This window comes from Pseudoliparis swirei, chromosome 7 (genome assembly GCF_029220125.1).
Source record: "Pseudoliparis swirei isolate HS2019 ecotype Mariana Trench chromosome 7, NWPU_hadal_v1, whole genome shotgun sequence".
Classification (NCBI taxonomy): Eukaryota; Metazoa; Chordata; class Actinopteri; order Perciformes; family Liparidae; genus Pseudoliparis; species Pseudoliparis swirei.
The window spans coordinates 2,126,971-2,149,237 of record NC_079394.1 but is presented as its reverse complement, the minus strand read 5'-3'; the positions used below and the strand labels follow the sequence as shown (position 1 = coordinate 2,149,237).

At 42.0% G+C, this 22,267-nt stretch overlaps 1 protein-coding gene across 1 annotated transcript in view; it reads right to left on the bottom strand.

The window, feature by feature from the left end:
- The window catches only part of adgrv1 (adhesion G protein-coupled receptor V1), a 127,221-nt gene extending 111,079 nt beyond the window's left edge, over positions 1 to 16,142 (bottom strand). The window contains exons 1-19 of the mRNA XM_056420042.1: positions 15,957 to 16,142; positions 14,727 to 14,876; positions 11,308 to 11,403; positions 10,010 to 10,114; positions 9,594 to 9,707; positions 9,109 to 9,339; positions 8,571 to 8,908; positions 8,209 to 8,479; positions 6,680 to 7,006; positions 5,197 to 5,373; positions 4,715 to 4,938; positions 3,545 to 3,671; positions 3,222 to 3,407; positions 2,829 to 3,009; positions 2,347 to 2,510; positions 2,134 to 2,257; positions 1,771 to 2,031; positions 616 to 742; positions 219 to 442 (exon numbers count right to left, since the gene is read on the bottom strand). Of these exons, the coding sequence (XP_056276017.1) occupies positions 219 to 442; positions 616 to 742; positions 1,771 to 2,031; positions 2,134 to 2,257; positions 2,347 to 2,510; positions 2,829 to 3,009; positions 3,222 to 3,407; positions 3,545 to 3,671; positions 4,715 to 4,938; positions 5,197 to 5,373; positions 6,680 to 7,006; positions 8,209 to 8,479; positions 8,571 to 8,908; positions 9,109 to 9,339; positions 9,594 to 9,707; positions 10,010 to 10,114; positions 11,308 to 11,403; positions 14,727 to 14,876; positions 15,957 to 16,142 (3,613 nt within the window). The remainder of the gene's footprint in view (positions 1 to 218; positions 443 to 615; positions 743 to 1,770; positions 2,032 to 2,133; positions 2,258 to 2,346; positions 2,511 to 2,828; positions 3,010 to 3,221; positions 3,408 to 3,544; positions 3,672 to 4,714; positions 4,939 to 5,196; positions 5,374 to 6,679; positions 7,007 to 8,208; positions 8,480 to 8,570; positions 8,909 to 9,108; positions 9,340 to 9,593; positions 9,708 to 10,009; positions 10,115 to 11,307; positions 11,404 to 14,726; positions 14,877 to 15,956) is intronic.
- Positions 16,143 to 22,267: the final 6,125 nt, after the last annotated feature.

Genomic DNA, 22,267 nt, shown 5'->3' with positions numbered 1-22,267 from the left:
CGTTTGTGTCTCGATATGGAGCGACAAACCAAACCCTGGCTCTAGATAGGGCTGTTTGCATTTTCATATTTTGTGTCAGAAACTATATTTCTTCTACACGCTTGGTAGACAGTAGAAGTTTTTACAGGTGCGATGTGTACAATTACTGCTAGATGTTGCCAAATCCTCCACACTGCATTGTTCAATGTATCTCTCAAGTCACTTTATCCTGAACTCACCTGAGATATTCACCAGCCTGAGGACGAAGAACTCGTTGAATTCGGGAAGCTTATCTGAGATGGCCTCCAAGACAATAGGCTTGGTTTCTTCCCCGGGAGCGAAGGTGATGGATCCAGATGTGTTGGTAAACTCCTGGTTTTCCTCCAGAGGACTCACTGAGTCATTGGCAAACAGCCGCCAGAAGACTGTAACATTACCAAAATGCCCCCGAGCGCGCAGGATACTGGAACAGCGAAAAGAGTCATTATTTCAGGAGTAGAATACAGGAGAAAACTTTGTATCGTGAAGATTTCTGAATTACTTTCAATTTGAATACATCCTTCAAATGAAGTGGATATGAGCATTAAGCCAGATGTTTTGCACAAAATAAACATGAAATGAAGGCGTGTTTCTTACTAAAAATCATTGCTCTCGCCCTCTTCGACTGGTTTCTCTCCTGCTTCCAGGAAGAAAATCCCATTGGTATCGTCATTGGCCTCAATCACCACCGTAGCTGTGTTCGCTCCAAACACAACGGCATCACCTGTGTACAGATTCGTATCGTCAGGCTGAATCAGGACCGACAAGCACAGACTTCAACACTGCTGGACTACGAGTAACGGGCATGCAAATTGAACAGGAAAGGTGAAGCGTGTCTGATTGACCTAACATGAGGATAGTTCACTTTCAACACGTTTAATACAATCTCTATAAAAGAGCCCTGGCATATAGAGGCTAGCCCTTACTCTCCTCCATGTAGAGGGTCTGAGGGAAAGGTTCCACAAGATCCTGGCAAACTCAGCACTTTACTTTATTTTTCTCCTGTATATTTAGTATTAGTATTTCGTTTTTTTTGTATTGTTATTGTGTTTTATATTTATTTTGATTAATGCTCTCATGTGCACCGCTTCTGTAATTTTAGAAATTTCCCCACTGTGGGACAAATAAAGGAATATCATATCGTATCATATCGTATCGTGGATTCGGTGGACGTCAACGTGAAGGACGTGGCTGGAAGTTAGAATATCTTTTTCCTGAGGAGGAAGGTCCGCTGGCAAGTTGCTGTCGCGCTTCCTCCGCTGTTTTCTTTTTTCTTTTTTTAAGTTTCGTATTGATTAATCGGGATTGTCTCGTGTGAATGTTGGACTTGTTTTAATGTTGATGTTCTGTTTTAATGTTGTTTCTATCTTTCATGCTTTTATCTTTAATCCTGTATTATTTGATTGTAAGGTGACCTTGGGTGACTTGAAAGGCGCCTCCAAATGAAATGTATTATTATTATATCATATCATATAGAAAGTCTGGAGTATGGTGATTAAGGTTCTGTTGGGGCCCACAGGTCTTTCATTCCCTCTCCTGACAAACAATCCTGGTATTAGGAGAGAGTTTTCTAATTACGTTCAGCTGTTTTAAACCTTGGAGGGGATGCAGATTAGACCTTTTCATTATTTCAAGGGACCAACATATAGGAAGATATGACACCCACTATATTACCTGACACAGAAAATATCCTGATACCATACAGTACAACCCTGTGCCAACCACTTGTTTCAAAGGAGGCATTGAACCCACCGGTAGCGTTGTAGAGAACAATGGTAAAGGGCTCGTCAGTCTCAGGTATGTTGTCATCTTCCACAGCCACAGAGATGTTCTTCACCCATTCACCCACGTCATACACCAGCAGCATGTCCTCGCTCGGCATGGTGAGGTCACCCGGAGATGCCTCTCCGTAGTCCACGCGGTACATCACCGTGGCAACAAAGTCCGCCAGCCCTTCCCTCAAAACAGAGAAGTTGGCCTGGCCTCCTTCCTGAAGCCGCACGACCACAGGTTCTGAGGAGAGGCCGTGGTGTGGGGGGGAGAGACGGGGAGGTGAAGAGGAGTCGATGACTGGGGCTTTAATTTATACTTCATAAACTGGAACAGTATCCTTACCGGAAAAGTAAATGGAGTCATCGTTCTTATTTATCTGTAAACTGGCATTGAGTACGTTTCCCAGTCTCGCACCACCTGTAGCATTTAACACCGTGATGGTGAAATTCTCCATGTCCTCTGGGATCTTAAACAAAAAATGGGTACATTTTAATAAAAATAAATGCAACAACAATTTGGACTGGGGGCCTTTTTGAGTTTACTTTAGGATTTTACCTCATCGGGTATGGAGAAGACAGTGAGGTTTTTGAGGTACTCCCCTTCCATGAAGGTGATGTTTCCCTGGAGGGGATCGACGTCTCCTGACCAGGCCGGCTCCAAGACCCAGGAAACCGACACTTCTCCGAAATGACCCCTGTTCCTCACAACGGGGAACACCGCTGAAGGTGAATCAGAAGAGACACAGATGATGCATTTAGATATTCAAACCTTCCTTCAAGTCATTAACTCCTGTGCATGGACGTTGCTCTAGACACATTCCAATAATAATGTATTTTTATGGCTCACGGCTAAACTTCACAAGTGTTTTGTTGTACAGTTCCCACGTATGTTGGGACTCACTCATTAACATTATTCATTACACAAACATGGTACGTTTAAAATACAAATTCTAATCACAGTCCAGCTCATCCATCCTGAGGCAAATATTCTGTTTGACTACGATTCGTATCACTATTATCTAAAGGACTACTAAGTACCCTGGTGCAGCTTGTCCCCTTTACTCTCATTGATGGCCACTGACAGTCCTGATTGGATGAACTCAATGACCCCAAAGGGGTCGTCGTTCTTCCGTACTGTGATGTTGACCTCCCTGTCGTTGCCTAGGCGACTGGGTGGAGTGCTGTGGCTACTAAGTACCACAGAGAAGGTCTCGTCCAGCTGTATGAATACACACACACACACACACGCACACACACACACACACACACATACAGTTTTCATATTGCAAATACTAATATAAAGCCTATAGTTCTTATTTTACTAGCTTAAATATACGTGACCTATCAGACTAAGAGTATCACATTTAGAAGTTAATTAAAAAGTAATTATACAAAACATAAAGATCAGCATGTAATCGGCGATGTTCTTACCTCAGGCACCCCATCAAGCCTTGCAAATATTGCCACCACCACCTCTTTCTCTCCTGGTTTGAATTCCAGGATGCCAGTGGCGCCATAGAATTCAGTGTTGCCAACAGGCATGACGTCGTATCGCACCAGCTGTTTCAGCAGCTGTCCCTTGGCTCTGACCACATGTAGCTCCACAGCCTCACCCTCCTAGGTAAGGTAAAGTGTACAGATGTGACCATAATAAGAGACAACAGAAAAAATAAAATGATGTGGATGTAATGTAAGAGTTTTTTTTAGCTGGATAGATATTTTAATTACTTTCAAGTTGCAGTTTCAAGACTTACATTGATGACCAGTGGACCTCTGGAGACTGAGGAGAACTCAAAGACTCCCCCGGGGTCATCGTTCTCCATGATGACAACCTCTCTGCTGGTGAAGCCAGCTTTCAGGATCTGATTCTCAACATTACTCCTAGAACACACACACACACAAACAGCATTAGATCATTCTAGAAAGGAACCGCTCAAGTCACCTACATTGTGCAGTAGATGAAAACTCTGTAATGGAAGTTTCTTAGATTTTATTTTTTTGTGGTGTGTTTTGAGCTTTGGAAAACATCAAGTGATATAAAATGAGAAAACAGCTCAACTTTGAGATAAACCTTTGAATGCATTCATTGTATTATGCGATGCATATTCATTATTGACTCCATATGTTGTATTCCTGCTGTTTAGGCCACTTTTAATCACAATGTCAATAAAGAGCATACCTGCATCTTCATTGCTACAAGGGCTAGGGGGGGTGTATGTGTGTGTATGTTGAGAGAAATAGGAGACATGACAGAATGAACAACTCCAAATAAAAGCTCCCAGCCAAGGCACTGCATGCACACAAACACTTACATCTTTAAAGTGGGACACAATCGAGCTTGGTTAAATTAGAGCCAAACACATACAGAAGATTCTCTATTTACCCCCCAACAACACCCCTCTCCTTTGGGTTCCCTTTTTTCACACCATCAGTGAATCCACCCCCCCCCCCCCCTCATCCCCTGGTCAACTAAAGACCCCGGAAATCCTGAAGTAGGTCCTTTCCAGAAAAACAAAGTCTTGATTCACGCCACACAAAAGGCCCAGGTTCATTCCACTCTCCACTTACCCAAAGTACACTATAAAGCGTGCAGTCTCCACCCTACAAGGGAGGAGTGGGAGGTTGAGAAAGCTGCCATTCTCATCAGAACATAGACTAACAGATGAACCCACCCCCAAACACGACCATAGTCACACACCAAAGGAGAACACACATAGGGATGGGATGAGCCAGCACCCACTCAGCCTTTCCAATTACACTGGACATTACATAATATCAGCTTCACATTCTAAACACCAACAGGTTATTGTATTACAGTGTGTATGGGCAGAACAGAAGGGTCTATTATGCCTCGGAGGTAATTTACAACAAGGACTCTAAATAAGTTGGTTAACGGTAACTTTTCCCGGATTTGAAAACCCTACCTATCCAGAGTAAGCAGTAAGGTCTCGTTGACTTCTGGGATATCGTCAGCCATGATGGTAAAGTTGATGGAAGCGTCGCTCTGCCCGGAGAGGAAGACCACGGAGCCACTTAGGGGCTCCAAATCCTGAACGCTTATCGCCACAATATTGTCTCCAATGGGCTGAAGACTCCAGAACACCTCAGCCTGACCGTCTGTTCCATCGCGGCGCAGGGGAAGGCTCACCTGCAGCAACACACATCGATCCAATTAACCACCGATGCATACGCACAGACAGAGAGAACACTTTCTGAACAGAGAGGAGACAAAGGGAGTTCTTCCACAAGCAGCAGGGTAAAGTCAGCGATGAGAGACTCTTCTTCAAAACAGGAAAAGTCTCTTTTAGTAACATTTTGTTTCATGTGATATTGAACGACTGAAAGTCAATAGAGAAAAGCATCACAGAATAGTATTTGCGTCGCTGAAACGGGGGTCATATCTTACGGTGCTGGTGTTGCCGTCCTCTGGTTCATAAACCACCACCGTGCTGTTACTTGTAAAGCCAATTTCCCCATTAGCAATGTCAGGGGTGACAGTCAAGGTCAGGTTCAGAGGTCCCCCAAACATAGGGCTGTTTGACTGGATTGGGGTGTTTATATCAACCAGCTCCAGTGTTTTCAACTAGGGGAAATAAAAGAACCAGCACAATCAATTGAAGTCTCAAACAGGTAGCATGTTAGTATAATAATTAATGAACAACATGTATAGCTCTTTCTTCATCATAAAGTTATTTTTGTTCCGTGGCTTCTAAAGATGTGATAAATGACCTGTCGCTTCTCCATTCACTCCTTAGAGTTAAAGTGTGTGACGTGATGATGGTTCTAAAGAATACAAAGGAAGCCTTTGTTTAACTTCTTTGCTTGCCGAAGGTGGTGCTGGTAGTTTGGACATTTGGGCAAATCCCACAGCAACATGCCAGATTTGAGTGCCAGTGTCAAACCGTTCACACATGCAAATGAGGCACTTGAAGTCCGGATGGCACGGACTTGCCACAAGGGCAAACACAAACAGAAAACGGTGAGAAAAAATAAATATATCATCTATATATATATATATATATATATATATACATAGAAGAGAGGAGATCGAGAGAGGGAGAGGAGAAGGAGCAATATGTTTTCTCCAGGTTTTCCTATTTGCACTCAGACTGTCCTTAGAGATAGTCTAACCGCCTCACCTGAAGTCTCTTTTCATCTGCGGGTGTCTTAATGTATATATATATATATTTTATATATATATATATATATATTTTTTTATTATTATAAATATATATATACAGGACTGTCTCAGAAAATTAGAATATTGTGATAAAGTTCTTTATTTTCTGTAATGCAATTAAAAAAACAAAAATGTCATGCATTCTGGATTCATTACAAATCAACTGAAATATTGCAAGCCTTTTATTCTTTTAATATTGCTGATTATGGCTTACAGCTTAAGAAAACTCTAAAATCCTATCTCATAAAATTTGAATATTTCCTCAGACCAAGTAAAAAAAAGATTTATAACAGCAAAACAAAATCAAACATTTGAAAATGTGTTTCCAGGTGTTTCGAGTTAATTAGACGATTCAAGTGATTTGTTTAATACCCTACTAGTATACTTTTTCATGATATTCTAATATTTAGAAATAGGATATTTGAGTTTTCTTAAGCTGTAAGCCATAATCAGCAATATTAAAAGAATAAAAGGCTTGCAATATTTCAGTTGATTTGTAATGAATCCAGAATGCATGACATTTTTGTTTTTTTAATTGCATTACAGAAAATAAAGAACTTTATCACAATATTCTAATTTTCTGAGACAGTCCTGTATATATATTTTTATATATATTTTTTAAAATATATATATATATATATAGATGATATTATTATTTTTTTCATGCAGCTGTATGTGTTGCTCTGTACTTTGTTTCCAGCCGTGTTACCTGTATTAGGAAATGAGCTCCATTCTGCAGAAAGGCGTCATTCCTTATTGGTAGTGTAACGTGGACCATCCGTTCACGGGCAAACGCCAACTTAACGGACCTGCTCACATTCAGAACCTGGTCCCCGGCCAGTGCTGGGTCTATAGGACCTGCAGGAATGTAGAGGGCGGTGAGGGCCATGGACACATCGCCCAGTGTACCACCTTCTCGCAGGAAGTTTAGTGAAAGGAAACGACCCTCGGGTTGGCTCTGGATGCTTTGGTTTTTTGCCGGGTCAAAACGAAAAAGCCCATAGACATTGTCACTGTCCTGGATGTAGAACACAATCTGGGGGGGGGGCAGACAAGAAAAAGAGGATTAAAAAAATAACAAATCAGCATAAGGATGGAAAAGTGTTGCATTAGTTACATTTTGACTGTTGATTAACGATAACCTTTCTACTTATTGCCTGACATCGTCCCTCACAGGTTCCTGTTAGCTTGCAAATTGCCCCCCAAAATCACACTGAGATGAATGCTTGGGTTGAAGATAATGATGATTCATATTATATTCAGCTCATATGTACATTGAGTGCTATTAGCCTGATTTACTTTGCGCTGTTTTCACACGTTTGACCTGCCGGTGGGGAGGTTCAGGCCATGCAGTTCGTCCCCTGTGCTGAAGGACGCTGATTAATTGCAACGAAGCCCACATTTACCATCAATTATTTTAGAGGATGTTGTAGTGCACCCTGTTGTTGTGTTGCTAAGACTGCATCGTGGGTCACAAGAAGAAGAAAGGAGAGGTGAGGAACAGGGAGAGGAGGAAAGAAAACAAGTGAGACTGAAAGCAGTGAAGAAAAGAGCCCTGAGCTAACTTTAGAGCGGCATCCTCTTTAATTAACTCTGCCGGAGTCGTTTTTATGACCATTTAAACTGCGGCTCATTCATTTTCTTGAAGCCTGTTTCACAATATACAATTAGCTCAGTGTAATATCTGTGATATGTCTCCAAATTAAAACCAATTAACTTGTCCGACTGTTGTGCATTTTTACAGGACTTTCTGCTGAGCCTCTTCTCTCTGTGCAGATGCCAGAGTGACCCTATAACCTCCCAACCTGAGGTGGTGTTCTGATGTGTAGAGTTTTTATGCATCTCATCTCAGGCCTTCAATATAAAAAAGACTTAGATCTGCCCACTGCTTTCACACATGGCCAAGAGTCATGGACAAAGATGGAAGCTATAAAAAAAACCTGTCACCACTTCACCCACACTTTCTTAAAAAAGAACACGCAGAGTGTGCCTGCTTTTCCCGCTTTGTTTTGATTCGGCCACATTAAGGGAACACCCACAGAGCAGAGCGACGCGCGAAGGGGTCGACTTGTGCAGAGGATGCCAAGTTTGCCACCGTGTGACACACACACACTCACACACATGCACAACACATGCATAACACATGCTTCTCGATCTCTTCTCTCGTTGATACAAACCCATTAAAGCAACATATTAAATAAGAATCATCGGCCTATCAAAGGTCTTCTCAAAACTGACCTCCATTGGTTCGTCGACCTCCGCATTTCCAGGTGAAGTATTGTTTTCCAGCTTGAAAACAAAAGCCTCTGCTTCTTCCGGTTGATCGTCCGCCACGATGTCGATGGGAATCACGGCCGTCACCTGACCGGCGGCAAACCTCACCGTGCCCGCCGCAGGCCGCAAGTCATCCGACACCGGAGAGCGGTCACTGGAGTTTCTACTGATGGACCAGTTAGCGGACACGGCACCATAGCTGCCTCCATTTCTTACAATAATGAGTCCTTCAAATCTGGGGGAAATGATTGAGGACGGTTAAAGACGCACTAATCAGGTTTAATGTCAGACACTAAGACACACTCATACACATTGAGTTTTCCAACCTCTCGGTCAGGTCTTCATTGATGGTTATTGGCTGAATGACTGCGCTGCTGCTGATTGACAGGACGCCATTGGGCTTATCGTTGGGCTCGATGGTCACCAGCACAGCATTGGGTGATACGAGCACCGCATCTCCTCGGATGGTCTCCTCCAGCAACACCAGGTGGAAGGATTCTGCAATTTCTGGCACAACGTCATCCCTGATTTGGAACAACAGGCTGGCCTTGTAGACAAATGGAGGGAATATAACCGTTCTGACTGGCTGTAGGTCGAGGAAATCCACTGCTGGTGTGGCGCTGCCCTGTCCTCCACTGCTCACCACCATGTAATCTACAGAGACCTGAAGACAGCATAGTACACTGGTTTATATACATTTGTCTTGTGCTTGTTTTTCAATATACTGTGTATATACACACACACACACACACACACACACATAGTATATAGTATACTGTATGTGTATATAATTAAAGTTGTTGTGTCATATTCTTAACAGTCAAAAGCCTAGGTAAATAAACAACTGGATTGAAAGTAAGGAACCTCTGTGTCAACAGAACCGATGAGTGGACCGTCCTCTGTCAACCGACCACGGGTCACATTGAGGGCAATGATTCCAGCGGACTCTGGTACCGCCATGATGGAGCGGGAGAACCGCAGCGGGCTGTCATTACGCCGGATTCTCAGCCGGACACGGCTGGCATCGGGCTTGAGGAGGGCTCCACCTGCCACGGCCGTTAGCTTGACAGAAAACACCTCCTCGTCCTCTGGGATCTGGCCGACAGAGAAACGGAAACACTTTCACATACAGTCGCAAAGTGGTTGCCGCTGTTTTTAAAGAACCTTATTGCCCCTTTGAAAAATTCGGCCTTTAAAAATGGAAAACCCATGAAAGCAATTTGGATATTCTTTTCAAATGCAACAAAAAAAAAGAAATAATGAAATAATTCTGAATGGACAGATGGAGTGACAGGCACAAGCTTTGCTGTGTATATGGATCAGCGTTAAATGAGGAGGTTATTCAATACCTGGTCATCTTTGATGAGGATACTAAAGTGTACAACAGCCTGTCCCACAGGAATGGTGATGTTCCCTCGGTCTGGACTGAGGTCCTCGATGGCCGGGTTGGGACCCTCAGAGATCTGAACAGAAGTCCCAGTGAGGTTTATACTTCAACATGGACTCTATGTGGCTTTTCATTTATCATTACTATGCTGCAAATAAATAATGGAGTAAAGACTATATGTGTTCAAAGAATTACATGTTCCAATGTAGGTATACATTCTCTATTCTCTTCTCTTTGACACGATTCGACAGTGGATGTTTGGGAAGTGGGATAAACTAACACGATTATATTTAACATGCTTAAAACAAGCCAATATGTCAGATATATATATATATATATATATACACACACAAGAGTGTCGGTTCATTGCCCTCTCACCTCAAAGTTTACGTTGACAGTCCCATATGTTCCCTTTTCCCTAATGAGGGTGAAAGGCACATACTGGTTCCTTCCTCTCGGTTCATCGACTACAATGTCTTCAGTCTGAGATGAAAAGGTTGAAACAGTTAAACAGACAAGCCCAGTCAGTTCAATTTAATCAATTTTAACACAATTTCTTAATCTCAATTACAATAAATTAAAATCTGAAACAAGGAAAATCTCATATTTGAAAGGCTTGTAATAACACACAAAAATACAAAGTATTTGTTGTTGTGTAAATTGGACATGTCAAATTTGAGTTGCGCTCACAGTTTTTTTCTATGTTTTGTGTACAATCTTCTCAATTCTGGAACTGAGACACAATTTGTAAGCGATTACATAATAGAGAACAAATCATGTATAATCTGTGTGTTTAAATTGATGAATTCACATGATTTACATTTTATTTTATTTTACTGTGTGTAAAGCTTTGGCAGTAGGACTTCAGGTGAAATGTCATGCGAACAAAGAGACACAGACACAGCGTGATTGTAGCTGTATAAGCAGAGATAAAAAAACTACAATCAATGGTAACGCAGAATTAATATTAATTTAAAAAAATAAAAAATGGAAATGGAATTCCCCTTTTTTTGCAAAGTCCTTATTGTGGTCTTAACATGTTGTAAATTAAATCCCATTTTTCTTTTCTTATCAATTTGCCATGACCAAATAAATTCAGGAGAATAGAAATTGGGAAGATAAGAAAGCAAATAAATGCAATACAGGAATTAATTTAGTACTCTAACTAAAACACATCTCCCAAGGATAGCAGGCCTTTATTGATTCTAAGCAAGCCAAATCATTATCCAGCATCTGAGACCATCTGGGGGTTATACCACAGTAACCATGGAAACGCTATACACTTCCACTAATAAATGAGTTTTGTGGTTTTTAATTACGTCTGGGAACCCACAACCACTAGAAGGTCACTTCTACCACAATACTCGCATGATTAAACCACTTCTAACTGTGGCGGGTCGGAAAATAACTCCACCCCCGATCCTTTACCTTCTACTACGACTTACTAAAATGGTAATTAGTCACAAATGCAAGTGCATGCCGACGGTGCAAGTGGAGGTTGGTGTGGCAACAGCAAAGTTTCCCAATATTGGTGACCAAAGGCACAAATGTGATCCCTACCTTTATGAGGGATTACTGTTAGTTAGAATATATATACGTGGTGGATTGTAATGGATGAAACTAAACTGAGTGAACAAATGGATACAAGATAAATGTGGATGACAGACGTGTCTTACGGAGTTGAAGCCAACTATTCCAAAGGCATTGTCATTCGAGAGGATTGTGATGGTCGCCTTATTTGGTTTTCCCAGTGTCACGCCATTAGAGGAGCTCTGGAAAGCAAGGAGAATACAAAGATGAGATAAAACCATGCGATACAGAATGCACCTGAAGACACCTTAACCTCCCAGAAAAACCAGAACGCCCAATTTATCTATTGTCTTCACTTCATTCCTTGACTGTGATTCGGCACTAAGACCTGACACACTCACAATGATCTCACCGGGCCTAAAAATCACACCGCGACTTCACGGAGGCTTACACTGTGACTTTAAATGCAACACAAATAACCATTACCGATGTGCAAGGAAGGTTTTCCTCTTTCTGAACACCGTTAAAGAGAAAGACCGCAGCCTTGTTATTTTGCGTAGCTTCCTAAAGTTTCCATGAGGGGGTTCACTAACGGTTTCACAAGCATCTCATGAACCGACTGCCGACCACTGCGTCTGAGCTGGCGTGCGCAGGCTTCCAACAAAACTTCCCGAATCCTTTACCGACGTGCAAACTAATTAGTATATGTGAAGGCATTTTGCATAATGATCCGCTGTGAGAGCCTCGACATAGTAGGATAAACAGAAACATAGATTGCTCCCCCAAAATCATTTCCCAGCTAACACAAGTCAACTGGTAGCTCTGGTAAAACAGCATGCAATCACGTACGCATGTGAAGTTTAGGCAAAGGTCAAACTGGAAGCAAGAAAGTGCTTCGTGCAGGGTTCTTACACATGCTGACCGATGGATTTCCAGGACTTTTCCAGGACTTTAAACCAAATTTCCATGACCAAACAGAAATCTCTGTATAAACATGAAAAATGGAGAACATGTTGCGTATTGAGAGCGTACGCCAGCTTATATTTTGAGCGTCTTTATTTCAAACTCGGCCTAAATGAACATGTGATTATAACAAATTTCCATGACTTTTCCCAAACTTTTATGATTTAAGTTTTTTTCCATGACTTTTCCAGGTTTTCCATGACCGTACGAACCCTGTTAGTGCCTCTTGCATTCATCGCTGTATTCAAACAGGGCTTTACACAGCTGTAACGGAGCTCTGGTCGCGGTCGACTCGCAGACACAGAATCCACACGCGCTCACAAAGCCAAGCCACCGGCCGCGTCAGGCAGCAGCTCACACACATTCATCTGAGCCCAACAACAGAATCGGACTCAAATACACAGCGATTCACACATAATCCTATATCTGGAATAAAACACAGATTGGCACTTCAGTGGCACTTAAATGGCTCTTAATTATGGTATTACTCATGGGATTACTTATGGTACTTTTGTAGTTCTACTTTCTTGAAGAAATGTTACTCTCTGTATTCTTGTTGTTCTTAGTTTGTTCTCTAGGTTGATGAACTTATTGTAAGTCGCTTTGGATAAAAGCGTCTGCTAAATGACATGTGATGTAATGTTATGTAACGAATGCGATGCTTAAAAGCCAGCTTTGTTATACGTCTCTGCAGCGCTGCATAAAACCTGCCTCAACATGCAACAACCCACTCGGTGGTTCTACCTTCTGTTCTGCACCTGTTCTGGTCCACCACAACTCTACAGTTTCTATATAACTATGTCTCTTTATAATTGGTGTTGTGTCATAATCACTTTTACAAAGTCAGTACGATATGTTCTATTGAAACTGATTTTACAGATGTAATTGTCAGAAAGATAAATGTGGACTGACCAACCCTTTATTCATTACTTGCGCTTGATCTATGACACCCCTTGTAGTGCACATCCATCCTCCTGACAGAGCTTTAGAAAGCTGATCGGGGAGCATTTGGCCGAAGCTTTGTCTCCCTTGTAGTGTAAACAGAAGGGCTAAGTGGGCCTCATCTGGTCTTTCACTCTGGTAGCAGGCTAAATATGGGCTCGCGCTACTGGATTTTAACCAGATGACACAAAACTGCAGCATCTTTTTAAAATTTTGAATAAAAAGGCACTCTCCCTGACAGCTGTTCAGACTTGTTGCCGTTTTATAAACGCACATAGCTGACAATAAGTGATTCGCACTGAGCTTTTTCTGAGGTCTTTTAGTCAGCAATAAGACATCAATAACAGGACCCGAGCTCATCGATCACAGTTGACAGCTAAAGGCTCCGTGAAACCATGGAGATCGTCTCTAGGTGTAAGGCATCCTGGGCTATGATTCCTTTGACAAGGATTTACAATGTATGCCCATTTACATCATGTTCAAATGTTAAAACATCTTCAGCTTTTAAATAATAGAGTTCTTACACATTTTGACGACTTTTCCAGAACTTTTTCATGACTTTAAACCAAATTTCCATAACCAAACTGAATTCTCGGCATAAACATGAACAATTTAGCGTATTGAGAGCGTACGCCGTCTTATATTTTGAACGTCTTTCTTTAAAACACATTAATTATTTAAAACTCCATGAACTCAAATGAACAAGTGATTATAACAAATTTCCATGACTTTTCCAAAACTTTTATGATTTAACTGGGTTTATTTAATAAGGGACAGTGCCCATTGATAAAAAACATTTTCAGTAAATGTGCCAGAGTTAGCCAAGAGGCTATTTTTCATCTGTAGTCCCATTTAAGTTTTTTCCATGACTTATCCAGGGCTGGAAATTACCATTTTAAAATTCCATGACTTTTACAGGTTTTCCATGACCGTACGAACCCTGATAATAGTAAAAGCACAACACAATTCTACAAAAGGACATATGAAAGCCCTTTGTCCATGTGTAAAGCTCTGAGTGTAACTGGGTAGAGTAGCTCGTGGCACCGTCATGATACAGTGTGTTTGGTAGTGCCAGCAAAAAAGCCTCAAAATCCACGATAAGATTTGAATGAACTAAGTTGTGAAGCCATTGATTCATTTGTAACAGACTGGGCTCTCATCAACAACAGTGTGTCAATTGCAATGGCGAATACACAACGTATACAGAAATGAAATCCTCGGAACGGACATGCCCATCGAAATCAATGGGGAAAGTGAATGAGTGAATCTCTTTAATCTGCTGTGTGGTGGAGCTTTGGCTGTCAACGTTAGTTTCTTTTCATAAAGGTGTCTTTTAGTGGAGAACCTCAGAGGCACACACAGCATGTGGCCCCACCCAGGCAGCCCTGGAAAGGTCCTATAGAGCACCGACATCAAAGAACTCAGAGCCTCCTGGGTTTGCAACGGCTGCCGCCCCCCCTCTCTCTAGTGCATGGATGAGGGTTTAAGAGGGTCAGCGGCAGAATTACAACAGTGTGACTTTGTTGAAAGAAAGCTAAGAGCTCCGGAGAGACGGAAGTGTGGGAGGAAGAGGAGAGGGCGTCATCAGCAATTCAGGAAGAGACATCGGAAACAAAGTAAGCACGCGCAGATATATCGTTACCAAACAATGTGCCTGTACCTGTAGTGTCAGGTTGAAGGTAAACGTCTCATCGGCTTCAGGCAAGTCATCGTCTTTCACAGCGATGAAGATGGTCTTGTTGGACTCAGAGGACAGCAGGAAGGCTGCAGCATTAATGGATTCAAAGTCCCCCGTGTTGACTCCCTCTAGCTGCGTAAAACAAGCAAACGTTCAATTGTACCACTTGTCGTTTTAACTGAATTAAAGCTTCTTTGTGCGTTGTCATTTTTTCTTTGTTTAAAACACTTTTTTGCATTTAATGGACATTTTTAAATGGAGAGAAACAGGAAAGGCACAAGAGAGCTGGAGACAGCATGGCACAAAAGAACCGAGGACGCTGCAGGACCACGGTTTGTGCCGTAGACCACTAAGAGAATAGGATGCTTGAAGTTTCTTTTGCCTGTTTCAGTTCTTCACAGCAGAGAGAAGACATTCTGCTGGTGCCTTTATCGGCTTGATTTTGAGTTGCGTTTCTATCTATGTCCATAACTTCCCAAGAAGAAAGCCTGATATTTTACATATTAATACTGATATTAATACTGAAACTCAGGTATAATAGTTAATCTAAGAACCCCCCCCCCAACACACTGCACTGTGAGACCCCAACTGTGAGCAGCTGACACTAGCCCCCCGGTGGAGGACATGAAGCAAATATCTACTCTTGAAGACTTAAAGAAAATCAGATGCCCACTGGGTGTGCTTACTGGTATAAAACTAGACAGGCACTAAGTGGTCACTTTACTTTTCCTCTACCCAGAACCAATGCACTGAAGAAAACAGTAATGTACACAGAGCCATTGCATGCTGGAATGTGCTCCCCTCATATGTGACACAAGAAATAAATGTGATTTCAAAAGGAAACTTAAGGCAGCAATAATCAGAAAGGAAATTATGGTAGATTAGGTTATTAATTTAGGTATTTTTATTATGATTTTACTTTTAATGTAAATGTTGTTTTCTAAATCTAAGTGTTTTTGTGATAATTGATCATGCTGTACTGCATTTTATGTATTTGTATTATATTGTAATGTTTTTTGAAGAATAGCCTCCACTCCGGTGTAGGCGAATGGGGATCCTTAATAAACATAAACTGGAGTCTGTCTGCCAGAGATAAACAAGGTAATTGTCTCTGTTTCTCTGGGCATGACGGCGACAGCTCAGCAACACAGCAAGATGCTGAAATACAATCTGAATAGATTACTTGACAGGTTGATGATCAATGAAAAGTACCATAACCAAAGCCGTCACGTTGACCGGGTCTCCCACTCGCTCCACCACCAGCCGGATCACAGCCATGTTGCTCTCGTTGACAACAAAGTCTGTTTGGCCCAGGAACCGCAGCGTGGCCGACTCGGATGCAGCGCCAGGGATGGCCAGCGCCAGAATTAACCCAGCAAGCAGGAGGACAGGGAGCATTCCTACGAAAAGTGGGAAGCACATGAACAGAACAGATATTATAAAGGTTGACATAATGATATGATATTCCTTTATTTGTCCCTTATTTTATTTATTTGTCCTTTATTTGTAATAATTTATTATAATAATAATAATAATAATACTGATAATAATAATAATAATTATTATTATAATACTACATTTCATTTGGAGGCGCCTTCAAGTCACCCAAGGTCACCTTACAATAAAATAATACAGGATAAAAGATAAAAGCATGAGAGGTAGAAACAACATTAAAACATAATGCAAATATTAAAATAAAGCAGAGGCAAATATGAGGATATTTACAAATTATTATATTCATTATATTTACAGGGTTTATTTGTAATTAAATCAGTGTCATAAAAAGAGAGGTTTGGTGATATGTTCTCATTCTCATAATACCGATCAAATCCGAGTCAAAAAGGGCGAAGAAGAGCTAAACACCCACTCATCATCAAAACAAATTTTTCAAAAAATATGAACCACAAACAGAATTGAGTGTTCAGACGGTCAGATGCCCTGACTTTTAAAAATGTGCAGTCATACCGGCTGGCAGGCTTGACTCTAAATGATTATATTATTAATATTGTTCGTTTATGCCAACAGATTTTGTCCTAACAGTAAATCAGTTGTTGTTGAGTTTATTCTCCACATTAATTTAATGTCATGCCAGATTAAATGTCCCTCCACTCAGCCTCCCTTCTCTTCTGCAGCCATGTTCCCGCCACTTCTCTCCTCTCCTCTGCTTTCCCTCAGCTCTCTCACCCAGAATAATCTTAAAGCTGGATGAAGACGCAGAGACAGTTGTCATGGTTAACGCAACAAAGCAACGCCGCATGACAAATGGGGTGCAGCCAGCTAAATTGCAGCCACTCTGCCCCGTCTTTCCCCTTCTTGCTGCCTCTTATCCATCCCATTCATAATCTGCCCCACACCGCCTTGCCGACAGTAGAAACACGTAAGGCCTGTAGAAAAAAAAGCTCCTAATTACAAGGTTGAAAAAGAACATCAGCAGCTATGGTGAATGAAGTCATGTTGTTTGGTATTTTTTTATAAAGCGAAAAAGCCATGACGTGAGAGCCATGACGTGAGAGGTGTGTGGAAGGGGCTACAGACAATCACGGACTTCAGAGGGAGAACCAGCGGTGAAGAGAACTCCTCTACCTCCCTCCCATTCTTTGCTCGCAGCGCCCCAGCCTGCTGATCATCTCAGAGGCAGAGCCTTCAAGCGGGTGGACATCCGCAGCAGGTCGACCACATCCGGGCGCGCCCTCAGAGCATGTGCAGACCAGTTGGCAGGCAGACATCTTCAACCTCTGTCCCAGGCTGTTGTTCAAGATGTCCACCATTGTGCCTGTCCCCAAACACCCCAAGGTAACCTGCCTGAATGACTGGAGACCCGTAGCCCTCACCTCGATTGTCAGTAAATGCTTGAGAGGTTGGTCAAGGACTTCATTTGTTCCATGTTGCCTGCCACGCTGGACCCATGGCAATTTGCATATCGTCAAAACAGATCGGCACTCACACCGCCCTTCCACCTGGAGGGAGAAACTGTTGTGATGCTGGTTGTGGACTACAGCTCAGCGTTCAACACTATCACCAAGCTCAGAGGTCTGGCCTGCACTCTACCATGTGCAGCTGGATACTGGACTTCCTGTCGCCGCCAGGTGGTGAGGATGGGCGGTACCACCACGGGGCCCCTCAGGGATGCGTGTTGAGCCTGTACACCCACGACTGCGGCCATGCACAGCTCAACGTCATCATCAAGTTTGCTGACGACACAACAGTGTTGGGGCTGATCACCAGACAGCCTACAGGGAGGATCACTGGTACAGTGGGGCCAGGAGAACAGCCTCGTCCTCCGTCCAAAGACCAAGGAGCTGATCGTGGACTACAGGGCGGAGAGGAGAGCACACCCCATCTCCACGGGTTGCAGTGAGAGGTCAGCAGCTTCAAGTTCCTCGGCGTGCACATCTCCGAGGACCTCACATGGACCACGCACACCACTCACGTGGTGAAAACAACGCCTGTATTTCCTTAGGCGACTGAGGAAATTCAACAATCCTCAGAACATTCTACACCAGTACCATCGAGTGTTCTGACAGGTTGCATCACCGTCTGTACGGGAACTGCACCGCCCTGGGCGTGGGCACTACAGAGGTACATCGTTGGAGGTGAGCTTCCTCCATCCTGGACATATGGATGCTGAAAGACAATAACCACCCGGCCACAAACTGTTCACCCTTCACAAACAGACTGAGGGACAGCTTCAGTCAGGCCATCAGGCTGCTGAACAAGGACTGAGACCCTCATTAACACTACACACAGAACATATTCTGTGAATATCTATGGCCATGGTGTATATTTTATTACATTGTTTATATATATATATATTGTATATACATTGTATGTATATACATATATATATATATAGTCTCAAAAAGTGTATATTTTATTACATTGTTTTATATATATATATTGTCATGATGTATATTCTATTACACTGTTTTATATATATATTGTTAATACTTTCTTCTTTTTTGTGTGTGGATATTGTATAGTTTATTCTCATTCTTATTCTTTTAGTCTGCTGTGTTTTGCACATAAGAATTTCACGAACCGATTATACTTGTATAAAAGGGGATGTGACAATAAAAACTTGAAACTTGAAACTTGAAACTTGAAAGTATTTAGGAAAGTTGGACATTGAAAAAATCCCATTTTTCATATGTTCCATTACCGTTGTATAAATGTGAGTTATTCTCAGTAGTAACAATTCACAACTTTAAAAAGTGTTGATTGACAGCTGCAGTCATAATCAATTAATGCATATGTTTGTGTGTGTATGCCTGTGTTTGCGCATGTGTGTGTGTGTGTGTGTGTGTGTGTGTGTGTGTGTGTGTGTGTGTGTGTGTGTGTGTGTGTGTGAGCATGGCGCCAGCACTGGAGAGATTGCTGGGAAATCCATCAAAAAAGGATTTAGAGGTGGCGGGGCTGGAGGGTGGGGAGCATAGTCTGTGAGGCTGAAGGGGAAGAGAGGCGAGTGTGTCGCTGGACAAAGAGAATAAATCCTGTTATTCGCCCTCCTCGCTCTCCTGGGGTTGGGAACTTCTTGCACTACTGACTGAGAGCTTGAGTGAAAAGATATTGAAACTGCCTTCCAGGGTTTCCTCATCGGTAATAGTCTACCTGAGGTTCAGTTTCATAGCATCTAGACACCTGCTAGTGGCCTGTCATATTAAATAGTAAAGGCGCACAACGTCTGTTTTTGTCATGGCGAAATGTCGTCAAACACAGCGTATTTCTTTGTCATATAAAATGTTAATTGTTTTATTTCATCTCGGTCTACTCTCTATAGTTCATTGCTGTTTTGGGTTTTCAGAATAAAAGGTCTGACTTCCCACACACTATTTCCTCAGTAAATCTTTGTGCCTCATAACATCTCCTCTACAAACATTGCTTGAACCACAATCTTCTCCATGGATGGTAGCAAGCACTCAACCCTACAACAACAACATCCCCCTAACCCGCTCTTCCAAATCTGAGCGGTGGTCCTTTTCGCATCCGCTGATGCTGCACTTCCTCCAAGGGGCCTGATACAAAGCAGATGCTGCGTGGACGGCACAGGTCTGGTTCATAAGCGACGAGGCAGTTGTCATGCTGGCCTCATGCGTTGTGCCAGAGGAGTGGTCTCCAAACTACGGCCCGTGGGCCGGATACGGCCCGTCTCCACATTTGGCCCGGCCCCCTGAACGATACGCATTCTGATTATTATTTTTTTTTTTGTCTGGGCACGCAAATCCTAGACTAGCCGCTGTCAAATAGAACGGAATAATGGCGAAAAGGTTAGGTAAGATCCCGGAAAGGGTTATTAATATTTGGTTATGTGGCTTTCTGGAAAACAATACATGTTTACATTTAGGCACCCTGTGATCGTCACACTTTCTCTGTTACACACTGACCCCGCCCCCATCAGAGAAGGGAACAGTTATGTGGCCCTCACAGGAACAAGTTTGGCGACCCCTGATCTTGTCTGTCAAAGCAAAAAGTGGCATGCAGTGCCTGGCACAGATCTCTGACATTGATAAGGCTGGGAGTCCCACGGAGAGAGGTCCACGGTGGCACTGTTGCATGCACCCTCCCCCCAAACACACACACACACACATATTAAAATGCTGGGTGATCGGCCAGGACACTGGAGAGTTCTGAAATGCATGAAAACACACATCACTAATATTGTGGGCCAAACGAATGTCGAAGGTTGGGAAACGATGACAAGGACAGCAAAGTAAAATTAAAATTAAAGTGGATTTAATCAAGTGTGGTTGAGCAAAAAGTCAGAAGTAACGTGCAGCACGGGCCTGAAGTCAGCTGAAAGCATCGTTGGATAACAGACTAAAGTTCTCAAGGAGAACAAGACTCTTATAAACTGATGTCTGGGGCCAGAGCTGCAGGTCATGGCGCTCTAACAAGCCAAAGAAAATACCACAGACTTCACATTCTGAACATCCCAAATTGCTTTTATTGACTTCTTCTGTGACTCTACCCTGAGTTAGCTGACTTTTTCTTTTCTATTACATTACTTTATTTCCTGGAACACACAAAGCATCCAATAAATGTGCATTACCCACTATATATAGCACTGGCTAAATGTGTGACGCACAACAGAAAAACAATGCAGTGGCAAACGTATCGGCAAAAAGTAATCAAGCTCTTATAAAAATGTACCTTTGGTCTGGAACAACCTGAATACTTTTTCACAAACTATTTGCTGCAATCAGATTATTATCTCAATAGGCCTCAACCTTGATCCTGCTTTCACCGTACACATTTTTGTTTAGTAAATATAACATTGAGCTAACTTTTTTCTTATTGTCTATATGCAGTCATTCAGAAGTATGGTCCTCTTGCCAGGAAAGTGTCTTATCGAGCTGCAACAGGAGTGCCACTAAGTCCTCTCGTTTCACGGCCTAAGATAAAGCAAGAGGCATATCACAAGATTGGGCATTGAATTATGAACATTTTGGCATTAGTTGCATGACAATTGGATAAAAATTGACCGCGCTATGGTAAAAAGAAGATTTTGACCCAATCGATCCCAAAATCTAATCAAATGGTCCCCGGATAATAACCAATCATCCCACCAAATGTCATGCGATTCAAGAAGATTTTGACCTTTTCATGACCTTGACCTTTGACCCGATTGATCCCAAAATCTAATCAAATGGCCCCCGGATAATAACCAATCATCCCACCCAATTTCATGCGATTCGGTTTAATACTTTTGGAGTTATGCAAGTAACACACATACAAATAAATAAATGAATAAATAAATACACGGTGATCAAAATGATTACATTTAATAAATATTCAATAAAATAGAAGTATTTGTTTATAAACTGCATTTAATATGGTATGACCGGTATGACTGTGTGTGTGTATGACTACTGGACTCTGAACTGTAAAGCGACTTCGAGTGTCTAGAGAAGCGCTATATAAAATAAATGATTTTTATTATTATTATTATAATATGTTATATATTAAATCCTTATTATCCTGAAAACTTCAGAGAAATAATAATAATAATACATTTTATTTGGGGATAAAAGCATGAAAGATAGAAACAACATTAAAACAGAAAAGTCCAACATTCGAAAAAAAAAAAAAACAGCGGAGGAGGCGGCAGCAACTCGCCAATGGACCCGACCAAGTTCAAGTTAGCATTTTTACGGTCATTATTAATACATTTATAATACCGCGGTAACACCGGAATTATACTGCCGTAGTACATGTTGTACAGGAGTAATACTGCAGTAGTACATGTTGTACAGGAGTAATACTGCAGTAGTACATGTTGTACAGGAGTAATACTGCAGTAGTACATGTTGTACAGGAGTAATACTGCAGTAGTACATGTTGTACAGTAGTAATACTGCAGTAGTACATGTTGTACAGTAGTAATACTGCAGTAGTACATGTTGTACAGTAGTAATACTGCAGTAGTACATGTTGTACAGGAGTAATACTGCAGTAGTACATGTTGTACAGGAGTAATACTGCAGTAGTACATGTTGTACAGTAGTAATACTGCAGTAGTACATGTT